This window comes from Ascidia mentula, chromosome 3, assembly GCF_947561715.1.
Source record: "Ascidia mentula chromosome 3, kaAscMent1.1, whole genome shotgun sequence".
In the NCBI taxonomy this organism is placed as follows: Eukaryota; Metazoa; Chordata; class Ascidiacea; order Phlebobranchia; family Ascidiidae; genus Ascidia; species Ascidia mentula.
Window position 1 is genome coordinate 12369517 of NC_138568.1, and position 21337 is coordinate 12390853.

General features: G+C 34.6%; 1 protein-coding gene across 1 annotated transcript; it reads right to left on the reverse strand.

The window, feature by feature from the left end:
- Window positions 1–3461: 3461 nt before the first annotated feature.
- On the reverse strand, window positions 3462–6873 carry LOC145894867 (uncharacterized). The gene is made up of 12 exons (XM_082983532.1): window positions 6782–6873; window positions 6634–6719; window positions 5159–6520; window positions 5048–5089; window positions 4923–4964; window positions 4801–4839; window positions 4676–4717; window positions 4551–4592; window positions 4426–4467; window positions 4301–4342; window positions 4039–4230; window positions 3462–3933 (listed from the first exon to the last, which is right to left on the reverse strand). The coding sequence occupies exons 2-12, from the start codon at window positions 6659–6661 to the stop codon at window positions 3866–3868; spliced, it is 1941 nt and encodes a 646-aa protein (XP_082839658.1). The 5' UTR covers window positions 6662–6719; window positions 6782–6873; the 3' UTR covers window positions 3462–3865.
- Between the last annotated feature and the right edge of the window lie 14464 nt (window positions 6874–21337).

A 21337-nucleotide genomic window follows, 5' to 3' on the forward strand; every position in this document is an offset into this window, starting at 1 on the left:
TCATTGAAAAACGTAATACGCTACATGTTTTATGTTTTTCTTGCCACACCAAAAAGCATTCATTAATTTGTTTTAGGAAGTAGCGGGGAATGAGAAAACGCTTGGTAGATGTTCGGTGTTGATTTTATGAAAACTTTTATAATGCACTATCAAAATGCCAAACAATCCTAGGTGAAAACTTTGGCGGAAACACGACGAACTACAATTTCTTTTGTGAACATCAAACGAAATCATAGTTTCCCTTTTGTAAACCAAATGTCAAGTTTGCAAACAAAATTTCCCTTTTGAGAACAAAATTTTGAGTTTGTAAATAAAATTTCACTTCTGTAAACAAAATTTTCTATTGCGAAAAAAATTAAAAAAAAAATTTCATATCGGAATAGTGTTGTTCAACTGATGGATAGACCCGTAAGAGCACTTTCATGAATGTTGCAGGTTTACTACTTCAGTGGATACAAGCTATATCAAATTCGAATCAACTGTTTTAAAGATAATCATCGAATATCTTACACATTTTTGTATGCATAGTGCTGAAATTCGCTGGGCTGTTTCATGTTCGTATCCACTATGAATTCTGCAAAGATGAATGCTGTATCTATCGTACTTTTAGAGTTGATAAGGGTCAAGGTGTTGAAAACGCGTCAAACCACCGTCATAGAATTTGCGCCCATTTTAAGGCAAATCATCGAATATCCTACACATTTTTCGATGTACAGTGCTGAAATTCGCTGTAATGTTTAATGTTGGCATCCTCTAAGACTACTGCAAAGATTAATGTTGTGGCTTAAGTAGTTTTGGAGTTAATAAGGGTCAAGCTACTTGAAATTCTGGTTAGCGCCTGTTTCAACGATAATCATTCAATATCTAACACATTTTTGTATGCATAGTGCTAAAATTCGCTGGGCTGTTTCATGTTGATATCCACTATAAGTACTGCAAACATGAATGCTGTAGCTATCGTACTTTTAGAGTTGATAAGGGTCAAGATGTTTAAAACGCGTCAAACCACCGTCATAAAATTTGCGCCCGTTTTAAGGCAAATCATCGAATATTCTACACATTTTTCGATGTACAGTGCTGAAATTCGCTGTACTGTTTAATGTTGGCATCCTCTAATACTACTGCAAAGATTAATGTTGTGGCTTGAGTAGTTTTGGAGTTAATAAGGGTCAAGCTACTTGAAATTCTGATTAGCGCCTGTTTCAACGATAATCATTCAATATCTAACACATTGTTGTATGCATAGGACTGAAGTTCGCTGTGCTGTTTCATGTTGGTATCCACTATAAGTACTGCAAAGATTAATGTTGTGGCTTATGTAGTTTTGGAGTTAATAAGGGTCAAGCTACTTGAAATTCTGATTAGCGGCCTGTTTCAACGATAATCATTCAATATCTAACACATTGTTGTATGCATAGGACTGAAATTCGTAGTATTTGAGTTGATAATAAGGATCAAGCTGTTTAAAACGTCTATTCGTTTTCCAATTTAAAGTCAATGTAATTAAAAGCAAACGGTTTCCACAGTCCGATATCAAATGGACAGTAGTATCACGTTGCAAAATTTTATTAAAATTGAAGTTGAAACAAGCAAATAAACGGCTTGACGCGATTCAAAAAAGTTTGACCCATATTACATTTTAAAGTACGGAAGTTATAATAGTGATTTTTAAACTACACATGCAAGATACCAATAGCAAACAGCCCTGTGATTCTCAGCCTCATAAACAAAATAGTTTGTGAGTTATTGAATGATTTGCTCCAAAACGTGCGCCGTTCTAGGCGAATGACGCGTCTTAAAAAAGGTTGACCCTTATTTAATTTAAAAGTGCAAAAGCTACACTAGTCATTTTTGACCTACAGGTACAAGATACCAATAAGAAAAAGCCCAGCGATTCTCAGACTCATAAACAAAATAGTTTGTGATTTATTGAATGATTTGCTCCAAAACGTGCGCCGTTCTAGGTGATTGACACGTCTCAAAAAAGGTTGACCCTTATTCAATTCAAAACAAGTAGCAAGACTTTTCGAACCTAAGTATTCTCCATGGCGGTAACCTCGTTGGCCAGTGAACCAATCGGAAACGACATAAGTTTGCTGAGCAACACACATCACAACTGTCAAAAATCCCCAAAATTATGTAAATATATCAGAACTATTAAGCGTAAAGACTTTATTTGATGGAAAGTGAATAAAGAAAATTAATGTACAGCATAACACTCAGTACTAGCAAAATTATGAAAGCATTTGAAGGACTTTCTATAAAAGTGAACAAAGTCATTTACAGCAAACACTTGGTACCAGCAGAAATATTAAAGCATTTGAAGGCAATTTTTCTATAAGTGAACAAAGTCATTTACAGCGTACACTTGGTACCAGCAGAAACATTAAAGCATTTGAAGGCAATTTTAAGTGAACAAAGTCATTTACAGCAAACACTTGGTACCAGCAGAAAGATTAAAGCATTTGAAGGCAATTTTAAGTGAACAAAGTCATTTACAGCAAACACTTGGTACCAGCAGAAATATTAAAGCATTTGAAGGCAATTTTAAGTGAACAAAGTCATTTACAGCAAACACTTGGTATCAGCAGAAATATTAAAGCATTTGAAGGCAATTTTAAGTGAACAAAGTCATTTACAGCAAACACTTGGTACCAGCAGAAATATTAAAGCATTTGAAGGCAATTTTAAGTGAACAAAGTCATTTACAGCAAACACTTGGTACCAGCAGAAATATTAAAGCATTTGAAGGCAATTTTAAGTGTACAAAGTCATTTACAGCAAACACTTGGTACCAGCAGAAATATTAAAGCATTTGAAGGCAATTTTAAGTAAACTAAGTCATTTACAGCAAACACTTGGTACCAGCAGAAATATTAAAGCATTTGAAGGCAATTTTTCTATAAGTGAACAAAGTCATTTACAGCATACACTTGGTACTAGCAGAAACATTAAAGCATTTGAAGGCAATTTTAAGTGTACAAAGTCATTTACAGCAAACACTTGGTACCAGCAGAAATATTAAAGCATTTGAAGGCAATTTTAAGTGAACAAAGTCATTTACAGCAAACACTTGGTACCAGCAGAAATATTAAAGCATTTGAAGGCAATTTTAAGTGAACAAAGTCATTTACAGCAAACACTTGGTACCAGCAGAAATATTAAAGCATTTGAAGGCAATTTTAAGTGAACAAAGTCATTTACAGCAAACACTTGGTACCAGCAGAAATATTAAAGCATTTGAAGGCAATTTTAAGTGAACAAAGTCATTTACAGCAAACACTTGGTACCAGCAGAAATATTAAAGCATTTGAAGGCAATTTTAAGTGAACAAAGTCATTTACAGCAAACACTTGGTACCAGCAGAAATATTAAAGCATTTGAAGGCAATTTTAAGTGAACAAAGTCATTTACAGCAAACACTTGGTACCAGCAGAAATATTAAAGCATTTGAAGGCAATTTTAAGTGAACAAAGTCATTTACAGCAAACACTTGGTACCAGCAGAAATATTAAAGCATTTGAAGGCAATTTTAAGTAAACTAAGTCATTTACAGCAAACACTTGGTACCAGCAGAAATATTAAAGTATTTGAAGGCAATTTTAAGTAAACTAAGTCATTTACAGCAAACACTTGGTACCAGTAGAAATATTAAAGCATTTGAAGGCAATTTTTCTATAAGTGAACAAAGTCATTCACAGCGTACACTTGGTACCAGCAGAAATATTAAAGCATTTGAAGGCAATTTTAAGTAAACTAAGTCATTTACAGCATAACACTTGACAGAAATAATCAGACCATTCACACTCAAAAACGTTAATGTAAACTAACAACATTAATCAAAGGCTGAAATTGCATTTCATTGTTAGCTTTTTGGTTTTGATGGGGACATATTTGAGGCCTCTGAATCAGAATGTGTGCAGCTTGACCGACCTGTTCACAGAAAAAAAGCTTAAATTATGTACTGTTTCCCAGCATTCAAAAACAACTCATGATTCTATTATGCTTAACAAAATTAGAACTGATAATTCATTTTACCTTCATCTTTGGCAATTCTCCCTGCCTTGTAAAACAGTTTGTTTCCAGGCCAGCGAGCGAAGCACAAATCTTTCACCTTTATTTCTTCAAAGTGTTTTATTTTCTTTCGGCCTTCTGTTTTCAAATCTGTAATCCGGTAGATGTCAAGGCATTCACCATCATCCAAGAACACTACTCGAATAAACTTGACCTCTACAAAACAAAAAGCCAGACAAAGATAAACACTTTAACAATATTTTAGTAATTTGTTCGTATTCATTACCTTGCAAATCATCTTGTTGTTGTGATGGTGCTGGTTGAACATCTGTCAAAAACAATTGAAAGGTTAACCACATTTTATTTTGTCTTTAAACATTTAACTATACAGAGGCAATCAATAGTGCAAACCTTGCAAATCATCTTGTTGTTGTGATGGTGCTGGTTGAACATCTATCAAAAACAATCAAAAGGTTAACCACATTTTATTTTGTCTTTAAACATTTAACTATACAGAGGCAATCAATAGTGCAAACCTTGCAAATCATCTTGTTGTTGTGATGGTGCTGGTTGAACATCTGTCAAAAACAATTGAAAGGTTAACCACATTTTATTTTGTCTTTAAACACTTAACTATGCAGAGGCAATCAATAGTGCAAACCTTGCAAATCATCTTGTTGTTGTGATGGTGCTGGTTGAACATCTGTCAAAAACAATTGAAAGGTTAACCACATTTTATTTTGTCTTTAAACACTTAACTATGCAGAGGCAATCAATAGTGCAAACCTTGCAAATCATCTTGTTGTGATGGTGCTGGTTGAACATCTGTCAAAAACAATTGAAAGGTTAACCATATTTTATTTTGTCTTTAAACATTTAACTATACAGAGGCAATCAATAGTGCAAACCTTGCAAATCATCTTGTTGTTGTGATGGTGCTGGTTGAACATCTGTCAAAAACAATTGAAAGGTTAACCATATTTTATTTTGTCTTTAAACATTTAACTATACAAAGGCAATCAATAGTGCAAACCTTGCAAATCATCTTGTTGTTGTGATGGTGCTGGTTGAACATCTGTCAAAAACAAATAAAAAGTTAACCATTCACTGAAGAAATATATTTAATATAATACAAATCACACACAACACTTACCAGATGTAGAGGCACGAGCCTCCAACAACAGTCGAGCCTTTTCAACCCTTCTGTGTGGGTGTTGTACATTATATACTTGGTCAGCAACAGCAAGTGAATGACCAGAGGCTTTTGCCACAGCAATTTGAACCTCTTTTGGCTCATCTGCCATCCATGTGTGTATGAGTTTTCGTACTTCAGTCGCCGTTAAAGATGTGTTTTCAAACACAAAAGGAATAACCTTTTTAAAAATTTTTGAAAATTCTGCATTTGTCATTTTAAATGAACCTGTTGCTGCTAAGTTTCTTGCTGACGTTGTTGGAAAAACTGGTGACTGCCCTGTAGGTTTTATCTTGTGATACATCCAAGCCAATTTACTGGTGGTTTCAATGTCTTGTAATTCAAGTGCATTTAAAACAATGCACGCCGGTTGCTTGTCCTTCTGGTCCACCACCAGAATTGAGTAATTGCCCTCGTCAGTTTTTTCATAGTCCTGGAGCTCTCTAATGAGGAGACCAATCATTACAGATGGTCTACAGCCTAGTCTGCATATCACCCTGCAGAAAATATCCCCATACAATAGTTGCAGGTTTTCGTTTCCAACTTGGGATTCAGACATGGCTCTAATTCTTGCAACTCTCTTGAATTCTTCGCTTTTTTCGTACTGTAGTATGGCATTATATGCATTTGATTTTATGTTGGACAACTTCTTTCTGGATTTTTCTTTAGTGTAAAATTCTCTTCTCTTTTTCTCTTTGTTTATGCGTGCATGCAGGTCCATTGTTTCCGAATGCACTAAATTTAAACATTTCTCGGAAATCAAATCAAACTGATTGTTTTTGTAAAATCTAAGGAAATTCAGTAATGTAGACAAATATGCAACTTTCGATGAAACTTGACCTTCACCTTTCAAATGTTGCTCTAAATTTTCAAAAATCTTTTGGGGGTTTTTAAATACTTCAATAGTTGGTATTAAAGTTCTTATTTGGTTGGCATTTGAGTGGGCCACTGCCTTGTCAACTCTTTTGCGTTTCCCTACTCCAAACTTTGATAAGTGCTCCTCATATTTAGTTATTACAGATTGCAAAGAACCAATCTGGGTCTTTGCAACAAGAGTTTGAAATTGCTTGGATTTGGTGTCGATTGTTTTATGTAAATTTTCATAATGCTTAGATAAATTCTTTACTGCCCTTCCGCAAATGGGACAGAAGTGTCCCTCAAAATTTTGATACTTTCCAATTCTGTTTTTCTTCGCCCTACTGGCATACAGGAATTCTGACTTGTCCATGTCTGGATGGTATGTTTTGTAGTGGTATGTGACATTTTTATACAGCTTATCACATGCATGGCATTCCCTCAAACCACTTGATGATTCTACAAAGTATATTAAACGTTACTGAAGGCATATCCAAAAATTTTACACGTATTTTACTTTAGTTTTTAATTGACTAACCTAGAATAAAATTTATGTAACTTATAAAGCATACTTTTTATGTTGCTTTCTGGGTTGAACATTTTTTTTGAGTGTTTGCGGTCTTTTCTCCTTTTATGGTGATATCGCTCAATTTTTTTTCTGCAAATTAGTGAAGTGGTAAAATCTTTGTTACATAACACAAGACATTAGCAAATTCTAACCTTTGGTCTTTTTTTGCTTTCCTGAAAAAAACAAAAACAACAGTATAAAATCTTGTAAACCTATTGATTCATTCAGACACTAATTATTCGCTGTTTCTCTATAGGAAGCAGGTTGCCAATTGTCTATTATTTAAAAATTTTAACAAACATTAATAGATAAAATATATTGCAAAACAAAAGTGGCATGGTCGGGTATGTAACACAATTTTATCATAAGTCTGCTTAAAGTGTAAAAAAATGAAAGGTCAGGTAAAGTAATTTTGAGGTTTCCTCATGTTTGAAACTAATCAAATGATAAACACTCTAGCTTTTTTTTTATTTAGGATGTGAAGCTTTTCAACCTATTTAGGAGATTTAAAGACGTGTTAAATAGTTTTTAATGGAAACATGCAAACACAGTTGTTTGTGCAATTGTCACATAACTGGCATTTTACACCATTGCATAAAGTTAGCAAAAATGTTTTTTCAGTTCTCATAAATGAATGAATGCAACTGTATTTTTTTGTCTAAATCCTTAAACCAAAACCTCTTTTTAAATGTTGACCTAATCAACCTGACACAAAACAGATCAACTTAATAAAAATTTTTTACTGACGCAACTCTATTTTGTTATGTAACAGTAATGTCACAATGACTAGTTTTTGAAAAACGTTGAAGATTTTTTTGGACACTTTTTGAAAATATGACATATTGTGCAGCATAGGACAATAAATTTACCACAAAAAATGGAAGTTTTGTTATAGAGCTTGTGTCCCCAATTAAAAATGGTTAAGTCCCCCCTCCCCCCGACTGATGTGAACAGCATGTAAAAAGTAACAAAACACTTACCATTTCAGAAATTGTTGGTATTGTTTATAGTCACTGCTACTGCTGCTGGAGGAACTACTGCTGCTGCTTTCTTCAGTAGAGTCATCAGATGACGATGATAAACTTGAATAAAAAGAAAATACATGTTTACATCACCCAACGGTTTTCAGAAGTTAAAAGCACTAGTAATCATATATTTACCAATATAAGCTATCCTCATCACTGCTGCTATCAGAAAACTGTAGGGTTCTGTTAAAAAATTAAAATTATAAAGTAAACAACCCAATTTTCTTTTATTTCTGCAACACCAAGATTGTTAAAGAAGCCAAAAACCATTCTTAGATGAGGGAGTTAAAAACATTTTTTTTAAAGTTTTACCACTGATCAGAAGCCAAGACAACTGATAAGAAGCCAATAAACGTTGTATATACCTTTTATGTTTCTTTGAAGCTTTTTCATCCTTCTTATAGTCTCTAAAAATGATAATAAAATAAATTACACCACAAGAGTGAAAAATGCAATAAATTACACAGCAAGTAAAATAAAATAAAATAAATTACACAGCAAGAGTGAAAAATGCTATGAAAAAAAGTGCCCAAAACATAAAATTTTGTGAAAATATGAATGAAAAGGGCTTTAAACAACTTGTGTAAAATGCACATTAAATTCATTATCTAAACCAGGGGTTCTTAAAGTGGGGAGGGGGGGTGTAGATGCTTGGCAAGGGGGAGCGCAAACATTTTCAAAAATGACCAATCAGCGTTCCATTTGTATTTAGTATTTCCATGCAAAGAAACCTTTGTTTAAATGTTTGAAAGATTATGATGTTTGTCCCTCTTTACATCAGTTTTGTTACAATGGTAACTGTGTACCAAAATTGATCATTATATTGTCGAAAATAGTTTTGCTACCTTTATCTGCGGCAAATATTTAAAGATATCGAAGTTTAGAAAAAAAGAGCAGTGCAGAGTATTTGCAGATTGTTTCGTTTCAAAAATGCAGTCACATCCCTCCCATTGACAAACGTTAAAAAAAGCTTGTTTTTGAATTGCGCATTTTTTAAGTTGTCGGACTAAGAGGGGGGCAAGATTTGACTAGTAAGGGGGCGCGACCAAAATAGTTTAAGAACCACTAATCTAATTACTACTTATAGTTACAGCCGCGGTTACGCTGTGTGAATCTCAAGATGTGCGTTCTGCGTTGTTACAGCGAACATTTGGGGCAGTGCATAAAAGTGACAAAATAATAATGTTCCGGGCCAGAGAATTTTTTAAATTGGTGTAGAACAAGCTTACAACATATAAATCACGTTATCATTGCATTTTTTTAAACACCTATGAAGTATAATCGCAACGCAATGGGTTTGACCGTGATCAAAATGAATAGTTACATAATGCGTAGATAGCGAGCATTTGGGCGCTGCATACAAGTGTCAATTTAATGATGTTCCGGGTCATAGAATGTTCAAAAAAATGGTGAAGAATAAGCACAGAACATGTACATTACATTATTGTTGAGTTTTTTAAACACCTATAAGTGTATCGCAACGAAATGTGTTTGACCGCGGTCACCAATCAACTGCATCGTAAATGCTACGACTTACATAAATAACTCGCATTCGTAATAGCTAATTGTTACGTCATGTGTGAAACACAATTATAGAAAAAAGATTTTTCGCACAAAAGACTGTGATCTTCATAGTATTAAAAATTTTTCATGCGGTCCACACGCTATTGTTGATAAAATTTTTTAAATAAATTCGGTTAACCGAAGCTTCGATACATCACTACCAAAACTTAACATCAACTTAAAACACACAAAAGTTAAAATTAAAGAACAAGCATTTTTTCAAAAAAAAAAGTTAATTAAGCTTACTTTGCAAACAACTTTCTCCTTCTGAAATTGTCCATTTCGCCCTCCGCTGAACCACGTAACTTTGACAAAGAAAAACTGTGCCGAACAAAGACTTTGAAATCAATGTAGCCGAAAATAATTTGACATAAAACCTTCTTTCATTTGAGTGAATAACTATTGGTTACAGAATAAAGCGTCAATTTAAAAAAAAAAAAAAATAAATAAACTGTTAAAAGATTTTTCATTCAAATATCATCAGGGCTCAATCTACCCAGAAATAATAACAATTGCACTACTGCCGCGGCGCTGAATTATTCTTTTTCTGGTACGGCTTATTTGCTTGACTAACACTGATCTTTGGTGCGGTTTCGAAATGCGCTTCAGCTTTCGTTCTTATGCGTTTTATACAAAAAATTTTCATTTTTTTTAAACAGCTAACAGCTTTAAATAACTAACACCAACACTGTTACGACGCACTAGTTAAATTCCAACACAGTGGGGCAACGCAAAAACAACTTGCAATGTAGGTCGAGTCGCAGCTGGGCATCTAAGCCCAGGGACAACCAGACGCCTAATAAACTGCATAAACGATCGAAACCTGCACGGTTGAAGGGACGCCTGTTTACTTGTAATGAAAACAATCACAACTTTGCTTTACTTCAAAGTAAACATTAAATTTACGCAGATTTATCGTCGGCTGAGAAAATTGCAAACGTTATTCGAAAAGAAATTATAATTCGAAACCAAAATTTGCGTTTCCAACGCCCTGGTTGTTGGGAAACATGATTACTTGTAAATAACTGATGTTCGTGCGATCCATTTTGGAATTGTTTCGAAACACGCCTTAGTGTTCGTTGTTCTGTTAAATATTATAAAAACAATTACAATTTTACTTTACTTCAAAGTAAATATTCAATTTACGCATAATTAGCGTAAACTTGACATTAAAATAAACTGCTTTTCACACAAATAACAACTTTAAACTTTCGAATAGCAACATGCAGTTCGTGGATTGTTATTATTGTAAATCTATGACGTAATTATGTAACAATTTTATTGATAAACATAAGTGGTGTGATATTTTAGTAATTTATTGGCGGAACCCAAACCAACTTGCATTTCGTTGTTAAATCAAAACTAAATTTGGTTTGCATGCATTTTTCAAACGGGAATTCAAATGAGATCTACGTGCGGAACATTTTGGAACTGTTCGAAACAGGCTTTTATTGTTTTTTTTCTTTTGTTCACAAAACATGTTCAATATTGCATGACGTTTTTGTAAATTGAAATTGTGGCTAACAGCCTTGTAAAACCATCACCAACACTGTTACGACGCACTAGTTAATTTCCAACACAGTGGGGCAACGCAAAAATAACTTGCAATGTAGGTCGAGTCGCAGCTGGGCATCTAAAACTTAAGAGAAAAAAGCCCAGGGACAACCAGACGCCTAATAAACTGCATAAACGATCGAAACCTGCACGCAGGGTTGCCAGGGTGGCGGTATTCCCGCCCAATTGGGCTGGTTTTCAACATCGAGTTGCGGGTTATTTTTACGAGTTGCGGGTTGCGGTTTATTGGGCGGGTTCGCCAATGACATTTTCAACCCCTATAATCACGCATTCTGGCACTAATGTCTCATACCAAGAGTAAACCAATGCGTTCATTTCCCGACAAACGAAACAATCGTACGGCGCAGAGAGTAATAATGCGTTCAGAGAAACACGCAGTGGGTGGGTGCGACAGAAACTTGAACCATGCAACTGGAGTCGTTTTTGCAAAGCAGCAATGGTGCTGAGAAAATTTTATTTTTGCAAACAAATTTAAAAAATATAGTAACCAATGAACTAAGGATTGCTTGAGAAAACAATGCAGTCAAGAGGTCTTTCGTAGTGGGTAAATTTTTTTGCCATAATGCTTACAGCTTCCACGTTTGATCGCTTTACACACGCGTATGACGAAACTACGGAATACAGATGTACGAGATTTTGTAGTTGTAAAAATACATGTTTTAATTGATTGCGTTTTTTAAAGTTGTTAGTTTTAGTTATATTATGACCCAAATTCATCAAATATTGCAATGTTTTTGCTATGTATTAATGCTCCTTGCAATTAAAGAAAACGTAATAGGTAGCGCCATGGTCAGAACCAAATGTGAAAAAACGTAACCGCGGTAGGTTAAAGCTACTGAGTGCGACAATTCACTAACAGTTGTCGATTTCAAGCTAAGTCAGAGTAAAATTGGGCTGGTTTTGGGCTTGTTTCAGAAATTTCTTGTTTGGACGGTTTTTGGGCTAGTTTTGACAAGGCGTTGGGCGGTTTTAGAAAATTTTACCTGGCAACACTGCCTGCACGGTTGAAGGGACGCCCGATTACTTGTAATGAAAACAATCACCACTTTGCTTTACTTCAAAGTAAACATTAAATTTACGCAGATTTATCGTCGGCTGAGAAAATTGCAAACGTTATTCGAAAAGAAATTATAATTCGAAACCAAAATTTGCGTTTCCAACGCCCTGGTTGTTGGGAAACATGATTACTTGTAAATAACTGATGTTCGTGCGATCCATTTTGGAATTGTTTCGAAACACGCCTTAGTGTTCGTTGTTCTGTTAAATATTATAAAAACAATTACAATTTTACTTTACTTCAAAGTAAATATTCAATTTACGCATAATTAGCGTAAACTTGACATTAAAATAAACTGCTTTTCACACAAATAACAACTTTAAACTTTCGAATAGCAACATGCAGTTCGTGGATTGTTATTATTGTAAATCTATGACGTAATTATGTAACAATTTTATTGATAAACATAAGTGGTGTGATATTTTAGTAATTTATTGGCGGAACCCAAACCAACTTGCATTTCGTTGTTAAATCAAAACTAAATTTGGTTTGCATGCATTTTTCAAACGGGAATTCAAATGAGATCTACGTGCGGAACATTTTGGAACTGTTCGAAACAGGCTTTTATTGTTTTTTTTTTTTGTTCACAAAACATGTTCAATATTGCATGACGTTTTTGTAAATTGAAATAGTGGCTAACAGCCTTGTAAAACCATCACCAACACTGTTACGACGCACTAGTTAATTTCCAACACAGTGGGGCAACGCAAAAATAACTTGCAATGTAGGTCGAGTCGCAGCTGGGCATCTAATGAGAAAAAAGCCCAGGGACAACCAGACGCCTAATAAACTGCATAAACGATCGAAACCTGCACGGTTGAAGGGACGCGTGACTACTTGTAATGAAAACAATCACAACTTTGCTTATCAAAGTAAACATTAAATTTACGCAGATTTTACGTTGGCTGAGAAAATTGCAGACGTTTCTCGAAAAGAAATTATAATTCGAAGTTATAAACCATTTCGTTTTCAAACCTAACACGAAAACAAAATTTCCTTTTGCAAACGTTATTCGAAACGAAATTTTGTTTTCGAAACCAAAAATTCGTTTCCAATTCCCCTTTGCGGCACACGGTCAGATTCGTATGTGAAACAAGATCTTTCACCATCTTTTGGCGTAAATAGTGCAGGATTCACTTTATCACGACGAACAATCACGATTTTCTTTACTTAGATGTAAAACCCGCGAAATTTCGCTTATGTAGTGCGTGGTGATAATGTTATCACTGAAATAAACAGTTTTCTACGTAAATAACATCATTACACATTACAGTCGCATAAAACAACTCGAGTATTTCGAAAATGTCACACAATTGTGTCGCAATTTCATTTAAGTCTAGTAATATTCAACTAATTTCTTAGGGGAACCCAAACCAACTTCTATTTCGTTTTCAAACCTAACACGAAAACGAAATTTCCTTTCGCAAACGTTATTCGAAACGAAATTTTGTTTTCGAAACCAAAATTTTGGTTTCCAATTCCCCTTTGCGGCACACGGTCAGATTCGTATGTGAAACAAGATCTTTCATCATCTTTTGGCGTAAATAGTGCAGGATTCACTTTATCACGACCAACAATCACGATTTTGCTTTACTTAGATGTAAAACCCGCGAAGTTTCGCATATTTAGTTTGTGGTGAGAATGTTATCATTGAAATAAACTGTTTTCTACGTAAATAACATCATTACACTTTACAGTCGCGAAAAACAACTCGAGTATTTCGAAAATGTCACACAATTGTGACGCAATTTCATTGAGGGCTTGTAATATTTAACTAATTTCTTCGGGGAACCCAAACAAACTTCTGTTTCGTTTTCAAACCTAACACGAAAACGAAATTTCCTTTTGCAAAGGTTATTCGAAACGAAATTTTGTTTCAAAAACCAAAATTTCGTTTCCAATTCCCCTTTGCGGCACACGGTCAGATTCGTATGTGAAACAAGATCTTTCATCATCTTTTGGCGTAAATAGTGCAGGATTCACTTTATCACGATGATCAATCACGATTTTGCTTTACTTAGATGTAAAACCCGCGAAATTTCGCTAATGTAGTGCGTGGTGATAATGTTATCACTGAAATAAACTGTTTTCTACGTAAATAACATCATTACACATTACAGTCGCATAAAACAACTCGAATATTTCGAAAATGTCACACAATTGTGACGCAATTTAATTGAGGGCTTGTAATATTTAACTAATTTCATGGGGGAACCCAAACCAACTTCTGTTTCGTTTTCAAACCTAACACGAAAACGAAATTTCCTTTTGCAAAGGTTATTCGAAACGAAATTTTGTTTCAAAAACCAAAATTTCGTTTCCAATTCCCCTTTGCGGCACACGGTCAGATTCGTATGTGAAACAAGATCTTTCATCATCTGAAATAAACTGTTTTCTACGTAAATAACATCATTACACATTACAGTCGCATAAAACAACTCTAGTATTTCGAAAATGTCACACAATTGTGACGCAATTTCATTGAGGTCTTGTAATATTTAACTAATTTCTTGGAGGAACCCAAACCAACTTCTATTTCGTTTTCAAACCTAACACGAAAACGAAATTTCCTTTTGCAAAGGTTTTTCGAAACGAAATTTTGTTTTTAAAACCAAAATTTCGTTTCCAATTCCCCTTTGCGGCACACGGTCAGATTCGTATGTGAAACAAGATCTTTCATCATCTTTTGGCGTAAATAGTGCAGGATTCACTTTATCACGATGATCAATCACGATTTTGCTTTACTTAGATGTAAAACCCGCGAAATTTCGCTTATGTAGTGCGTGGTGATAATGTTATCACTGAAATAAACTGTTTTCTACGTAAATAACATCATTACACATTACAGTCGCATAAAACAACTCGAATATTTCGAAAATGTCACACAATTGTGACGCAATTTAATTGAGGGCTTGTAATATTTAACTAATTTCATGGGGGAACCCAAACCAACTTTTATTTCGTTTTCAAACCTAACACGAAAACGAAATTTCGTTTTGCAAACGTTATTCGAAACGAAATTTTGTTTTCGAAACCAAAAATTTCGTTTCCAATTCCCCTTTGCGGCACACGGTCAGATTCGTATGTGAAACAAGATCTTTCATCATCTTTTGGCGTAAATAGTGCAGGATTCACTTTATCACGACGAACAATCACAATTTTCTTTACTTAGATGTAAAACCCGCGAAATTTCGCTTATGTAGTGCGTGGTGATAATGTTATCACTGAAATAAACTGTTTTCTACGTAAATAACATCATTACACATTACAGTCGCATAAAACAACTCGAGTATTTCGAAAATGTCACACAATTGTGTCGCAATTTCATTGATGGCTTGTAATATTTAACTAATTTCTTGGGGGAACCCAAACCAACTTCTGTTTCGTTTTCAAACCTAACACGAAAACGAAATTTCCTTTGGCAAAGGTTATTCGAAACGAAATTTTGTTTTAAAAACCAAAATTTCGTTTCCAATTCCCCTTTGCGGCGCACGGTCAGATTCGTATGTGAAACAAGATCTTTCATCATCTTTTGGCGTAAATAGTGCAGGATTCACTTTATCACGATGAACAATCACGATTTTGCTTTACTTGGATGTATAACCCGCAAAGTTTCGCTTATTTAGTGTGTGGTGAGAATGTTATCACTGAAATAAACTGTTTTCTACGTAAATAACATCATTACACATTACAGTCGCATAAAACAACTCGAGTAATTCGAAAATGTCACACAATTGTGACGCAGTTTCATTGTGGGCTTGTAATATTTAACTAATTTCTTGGGGGAACCCAAACCAACTTCTGTTTCGTTTTCAAACCTAACACGAAAACGAAATTTCCTTTTGCAAAGGTTATTCGAAACGAATTTTTGTTTTAAAAACCAAAATTTCGTTTCCAATTCCCCTTTGCGGCACACGGTCAGATTCGTATGTGAAACAAGATCTTTCATCATCTTTTGGCGTAAATAGTGCAGGATTCACTTTATCACGATGAACAATCACGATTTTGCTTTACTTGGATGTAAAACCCGCGAAATTTCGCTTATTTAGTGCGTGGTGATAATGTTATCACTGAAATAAACTGTTTTCTACGTAAATAACATCATTACACTTTACAGTCGCGTAAAACAACTCGAGTATTTCGAAATGGCACGCAATTGTGTCTCAATTTCATTTAAGTTTTGTAATATTAAACTAATTTCTTGGGGGAACCCAAACCAACTTCTATTTCGCTTTCAAACCTAACACGAAAACGAAATTTCGTTTCGCAAACGTTATTCGAAACGAAATTTTGTTTTTAAAACCAAAATTTCGTTTCCAATTCCCCTTTGCGGCACACGGTCAGATTCGTATGTGAAACAAGATCTTTCATCATCTTTTGGCGTAAATAGTGCAGGATTCACTTTATCACGATGATCAATCACGATTTTGCTTTACTTAGATGTAAAACCCGCGAAATTTCGCTTATGTAGTGCGTGGTGATAATGTTATCACTGAAATAAACTGTTTTCTACGTAAATAACATCATTACACATTACAGTCGCATAAAACAACTCGAATATTTCGAAAATGTCACACAATTGTGACGCAATTTAATTGAGGGCTTGTAATATTTAACTAATTTCATGGGGGAACCCAAACCAACTTTTATTTCGTTTTCAAACCTAACACGAAAACGAAATTTCGTTTTGCAAACGTTATTCGAAACGAAATTTTGTTTTCGAAACCAAAAATTTCGTTTCCAATTCCCCTTTGCGGCACACGGTCAGATTCGTATGTGAAACAAGATCTTTCATCATCTTTTGGCGTAAATAGTGCAGGATTCACTTTATCACGACGAACAATCACAATTTTCTTTACTTAGATGTAAAACCCGCGAAATTTCGCTTATGTAGTGCGTGGTGATAATGTTATCACTGAAATAAACTGTTTTCTACGTAAATAACATCATTACACATTACAGTCGCATAAAACAACTCGAGTATTTCGAAAATGTCACACAATTGTGTCGCAATTTCATTGATGGCTTGTAATATTTAACTAATTTCTTGGGGGAACCCAAACCAACTTCTGTTTCGTTTTCAAACCTAACACGAAAACGAAATTTCCTTTGGCAAAGGTTATTCGAAACGAAATTTTGTTTTAAAAACCAAAATTTCGTTTCCAATTCCCCTTTGCGGCGCACGGTCAGATTCGTATGTGAAACAAGATCTTTCATCATCTTTTGGCGTAAATAGTGCAGGATTCACTTTATCACGATGAACAATCACGATTTTGCTTTACTTGGATGTATAACCCGCAAAGTTTCGCTTATTTAGTGTGTGGTGAGAATGTTATCACTGAAATAAACTGTTTTCTACGTAAATAACATCATTACACATTACAGTCGCATAAAACAACTCGAGTAATTCGAAAATGTCACACAATTGTGACGCAGTTTCATTGTGGGCTTGTAATATTTAACTAATTTCTTGGGGGAACCCAAACCAACTTCTGTTTCGTTTTCAAACCTAACACGAAAACGAAATTTCCTTTTGCAAAGGTTATTCGAAACGAATTTTTGTTTTAAAAACCAAAATTTCGTTTCCAATTCCCCTTTGCGGCACACGGTCAGATTCGTATGTGAAACAAGATCTTTCATCATCTTTTGGCGTAAATAGTGCAGGATTCACTTTATCACGATGAACAATCACGATTTTGCTTTACTTGGATGTAAAACCCGCGAAATTTCGCTTATTTAGTGCGTGGTGATAATGTTATCACTGAAATAAACTGTTTTCTACGTAAATAACATCATTACACTTTACAGTCGCGTAAAACAACTCGAGTATTTCGAAATGGCACGCAATTGTGTCTCAATTTCATTTAAGTTTTGTAATATTAAACTAATTTCTTGGGGGAACCCAAACCAACTTCTATTTCGCTTTCAAACCTAACACGAAAACGAAATTTCGTTTCGCAAACGTTATTCGAAACGAAATTTTGTTTTTAAAACCAAAATTTCGTTTCCAATTCCCCTTTGCGGCACACGGTCAGATTCGTATGTGAAACAAGATCTTTCATCATCTTTTGGCGTAAATAGTGCAGGATTCACTTTATCACGATGATCAATCACGATTTTGCTTTACTTAGATGTAAAACCCGCGAAATTTCGCTTATGTAGTGCGTGGTGATAATGTTATCACTGAAATAAACTGTTTTCTACGTAAATAACATCATTACACATTACAGTCGCATAAAACAACTCGAATATTTCGAAAATGTCAGACAATTGTGACGCAATTTAATTGAGGGCTTGTAATATTTAACTAATTTCATGGGGGAACCCAAACCAACTTCTATTTCGTTTTCAAACCTAACACGAAAACGAAATTTCGTTTTGCAAACGTTATTCGAAACGAAATTTTGTTTTCGAAACCAAAAATTTCGTTTCCAATTCCCCTTTGCGGCACACGGTCAGATTCGTATGTGAAACAAGATCTTTCACCATCTTTTGGCGTAAATAGTGCAGGATTCACTTTATCACGACGAACAATCACAATTTTCTTTACTTAGATGTAAAACCCGCGAAATTTCGCTTATGTAGTGCGTGGTGATAATGTTATCACTGAAATAAACTGTTTTCTACGTAAATAACATCATTACACATTACAGTCGCATAAAACAACTCGAGTAATTCGAAAATGTCACACAATTGTGACGCAATTTCATTGTGGGCTTGTAATATTTAACTAATTTCTTGGGGGAACCCAAACCAACTTCTGTTTCGTTTTCAAACCTAACACGAAAACGAAATTTCCTTTTGCAAAGGTTATTCGAAACGAATTTTTGTTTTAAAAACCAAAATTTCGTTTCCAATTCCCCTTTGCGGCACACGGTCAGATTCGTATGTGAAACAAGATCTTTCATCATCTTTTGGCGTAAATAGTGCAGGATTCAAATTATCACGATGAACAATCACGATTTTGCTTTACTTGGATGTAAAACCCGCGAAATTTCGCTTATTTAGTGCGTGGTGATAATGTTATCACTGAAATAAACTGTTTTCTACGTAAATAACATCATTACACATTACAGTCGCATAAAACAACTCGAGTATTTCGAAAATGTCACACAATTGTGTCGCAATTTCATTGATGGCTTGTAATATTTAACTAAATAACATCATTACACATTACAGTCGCATAAAACAACTCGAGTAATTCGAAAATGTCACACAATTGTGACGCAATTTCATTGAGGGCTTGTAATATTTAACTAATTTCTTGGGGGAACCCAAACCAACTTCTGTTTCGTTTTCAAACCTAACACGAAAACGAAATTTCCTTTGGCAAAGGTTATTCGAAACGAAATTTTGTTTTAAAAACCAAAATTTCGTTTCCAATTCCCCTTTGCGGCACACGGTCAGATTCGTATGTGAAACAAGATCTTTCATCATCTTTTGGCGTAAATAGTGCAGGATTCACTTTATCACGATGAACAATCACGATTTTGCTTTACTTGGATGTATAACCCGCAAAGTTTCGCTTATTTAGTGTGTGGTGAGAATGTTATCACTGAAATAAACTGTTTTCTACGTAAATAACATCATTACACATTACAGTCGCATAAAACAACTCGAGTAATTCGAAAATGTCACACAATTGTGACGCAGTTTCATTGTGGGCTTGTAATATTTAACTAATTTCTTGGGGGAACCCAAACCAACTTCTGTTTCGTTTTCAAACCTAACACGAAAACGAAATTTCCTTTTGCAAAGGTTATTCGAAACGAATTTTTGTTTTAAAAACCAAAATTTCGTTTCCAATTCCCCTTTGCGGCACACGGTCAGATTCGTATGTGAAACAAGATCTTTCATCATCTTTTGGCGTAAATAGTGCAGGATTCACTTTATCACGATGAACAATCACGATTTTGCTTTACTTGGATGTAAAACCCGCGAAATTTCGCTTATTTAGTGCGTGGTGATAATGTTATCACTGAAATAAACTGTTTTCTACGTAAATAACATCATTACACTTTACAGTCGCGTAAAACAACTCGAGTATTTCGAAATGGCACGCAATTGTGTCTCAATTTCATTTAAGTTTTGTAATATTAAACTAATTTCTTGGGGGAACCCAAACCAACTTCTATTTCGCTTTCAAACCTAACACGAAAACGAAATTTCGTTTCGCAAACGTTATTCGAAACGAAATTTTGTTTTTAAAACCAAAATTTCGTTTCCAATTCCCCTTTGCGGCACACGGTCAGATTCGTATGTGAAACAAGATCTTTCATCATCTTTTGGCGTAAATAGTGCAGGATTCACTTTATCACGATGATCAATCACGATTTTGCTTTACTTAGATGTAAAACCCGCGAAATTTCGCTTATGTAGTGCGTGGTGATAATGTTATCACTGAAATAAACTGTTTTCTACGTAAATAACATCATTACACATTACAGTCGCATAAAACAACTCGAATATTTCGAAAATGTCAGACAATTGTGACGCAATTTAATTGAGGGCTTGTAATATTTAACTAATTTCATGGGGGAACCCAAACCAACTTCTATTTCGTTTTCAAACCTAACACGAAAACGAAATTTCGTTTTGCAAACGTTATTCGAAACGAAATTTTGTTTTCGAAACCAAAAATTTCGTTTCCAATTCCCCTTTGCGGCACACGGTCAGATTCGTATGTGAAACAAGATCTTTCACCATCTTTTGGCGTAAATAGTGCAGGATTCACTTTATCACGACGAACAATCACAATTTTCTTTACTTAGATGTAAAACCCGCGAAATTTCGCTTATGTAGTGCGTGGTGATAATGTTATCACTGAAATAAACTGTTTTCTACGTAAATAACATCATTACACATTACAGTCGCATAAAACAACTCGAGTAATTCGAAAATGTCACACAATTGTGACGCAATTTCATTGTGGGCTTGTAATATTTAACTAATTTCTTGGGGGAACCCAAACCAACTTCTGTTTCGTTTTCAAACCTAACACGAAAACGAAATTTCCTTTTGCAAAGGTTATTCGAAACGAATTTTTGTTTTAAAAACCAAAATTTCGTTTCCAATTCCCCTTTGCGGCACACGGTCAGATTCGTATGTGAAACAAGATCTTTCATCATCTTTTGGCGTAAATAGTGCAGGATTCACTTTATCACGATGAACAATCACGATTTTGCTTTACTTGGATGTAAAACCCGCGAAATTTCGCTTATTTAGTGCGTGGTGATAATGTTATCACTGAAATAAACTGTTTTCTACGTAAATAACATCATTACACTTTACAGTCGCGTAAAACAACTCGAGTATTTCGAAATGGCACGCAATTGTGTCTCAATTTCATTTAAGTTTTGTAATATTAAACTAATTTCTTGGGGGAACCCAAACCAACTTCTATTTCGCTTTCAAACCCAACACGAAAACGAAATTTCGTTTCGCAAACGTTATTCGAAACGAAATTTTGTTTTTAAAACCAAAATTTC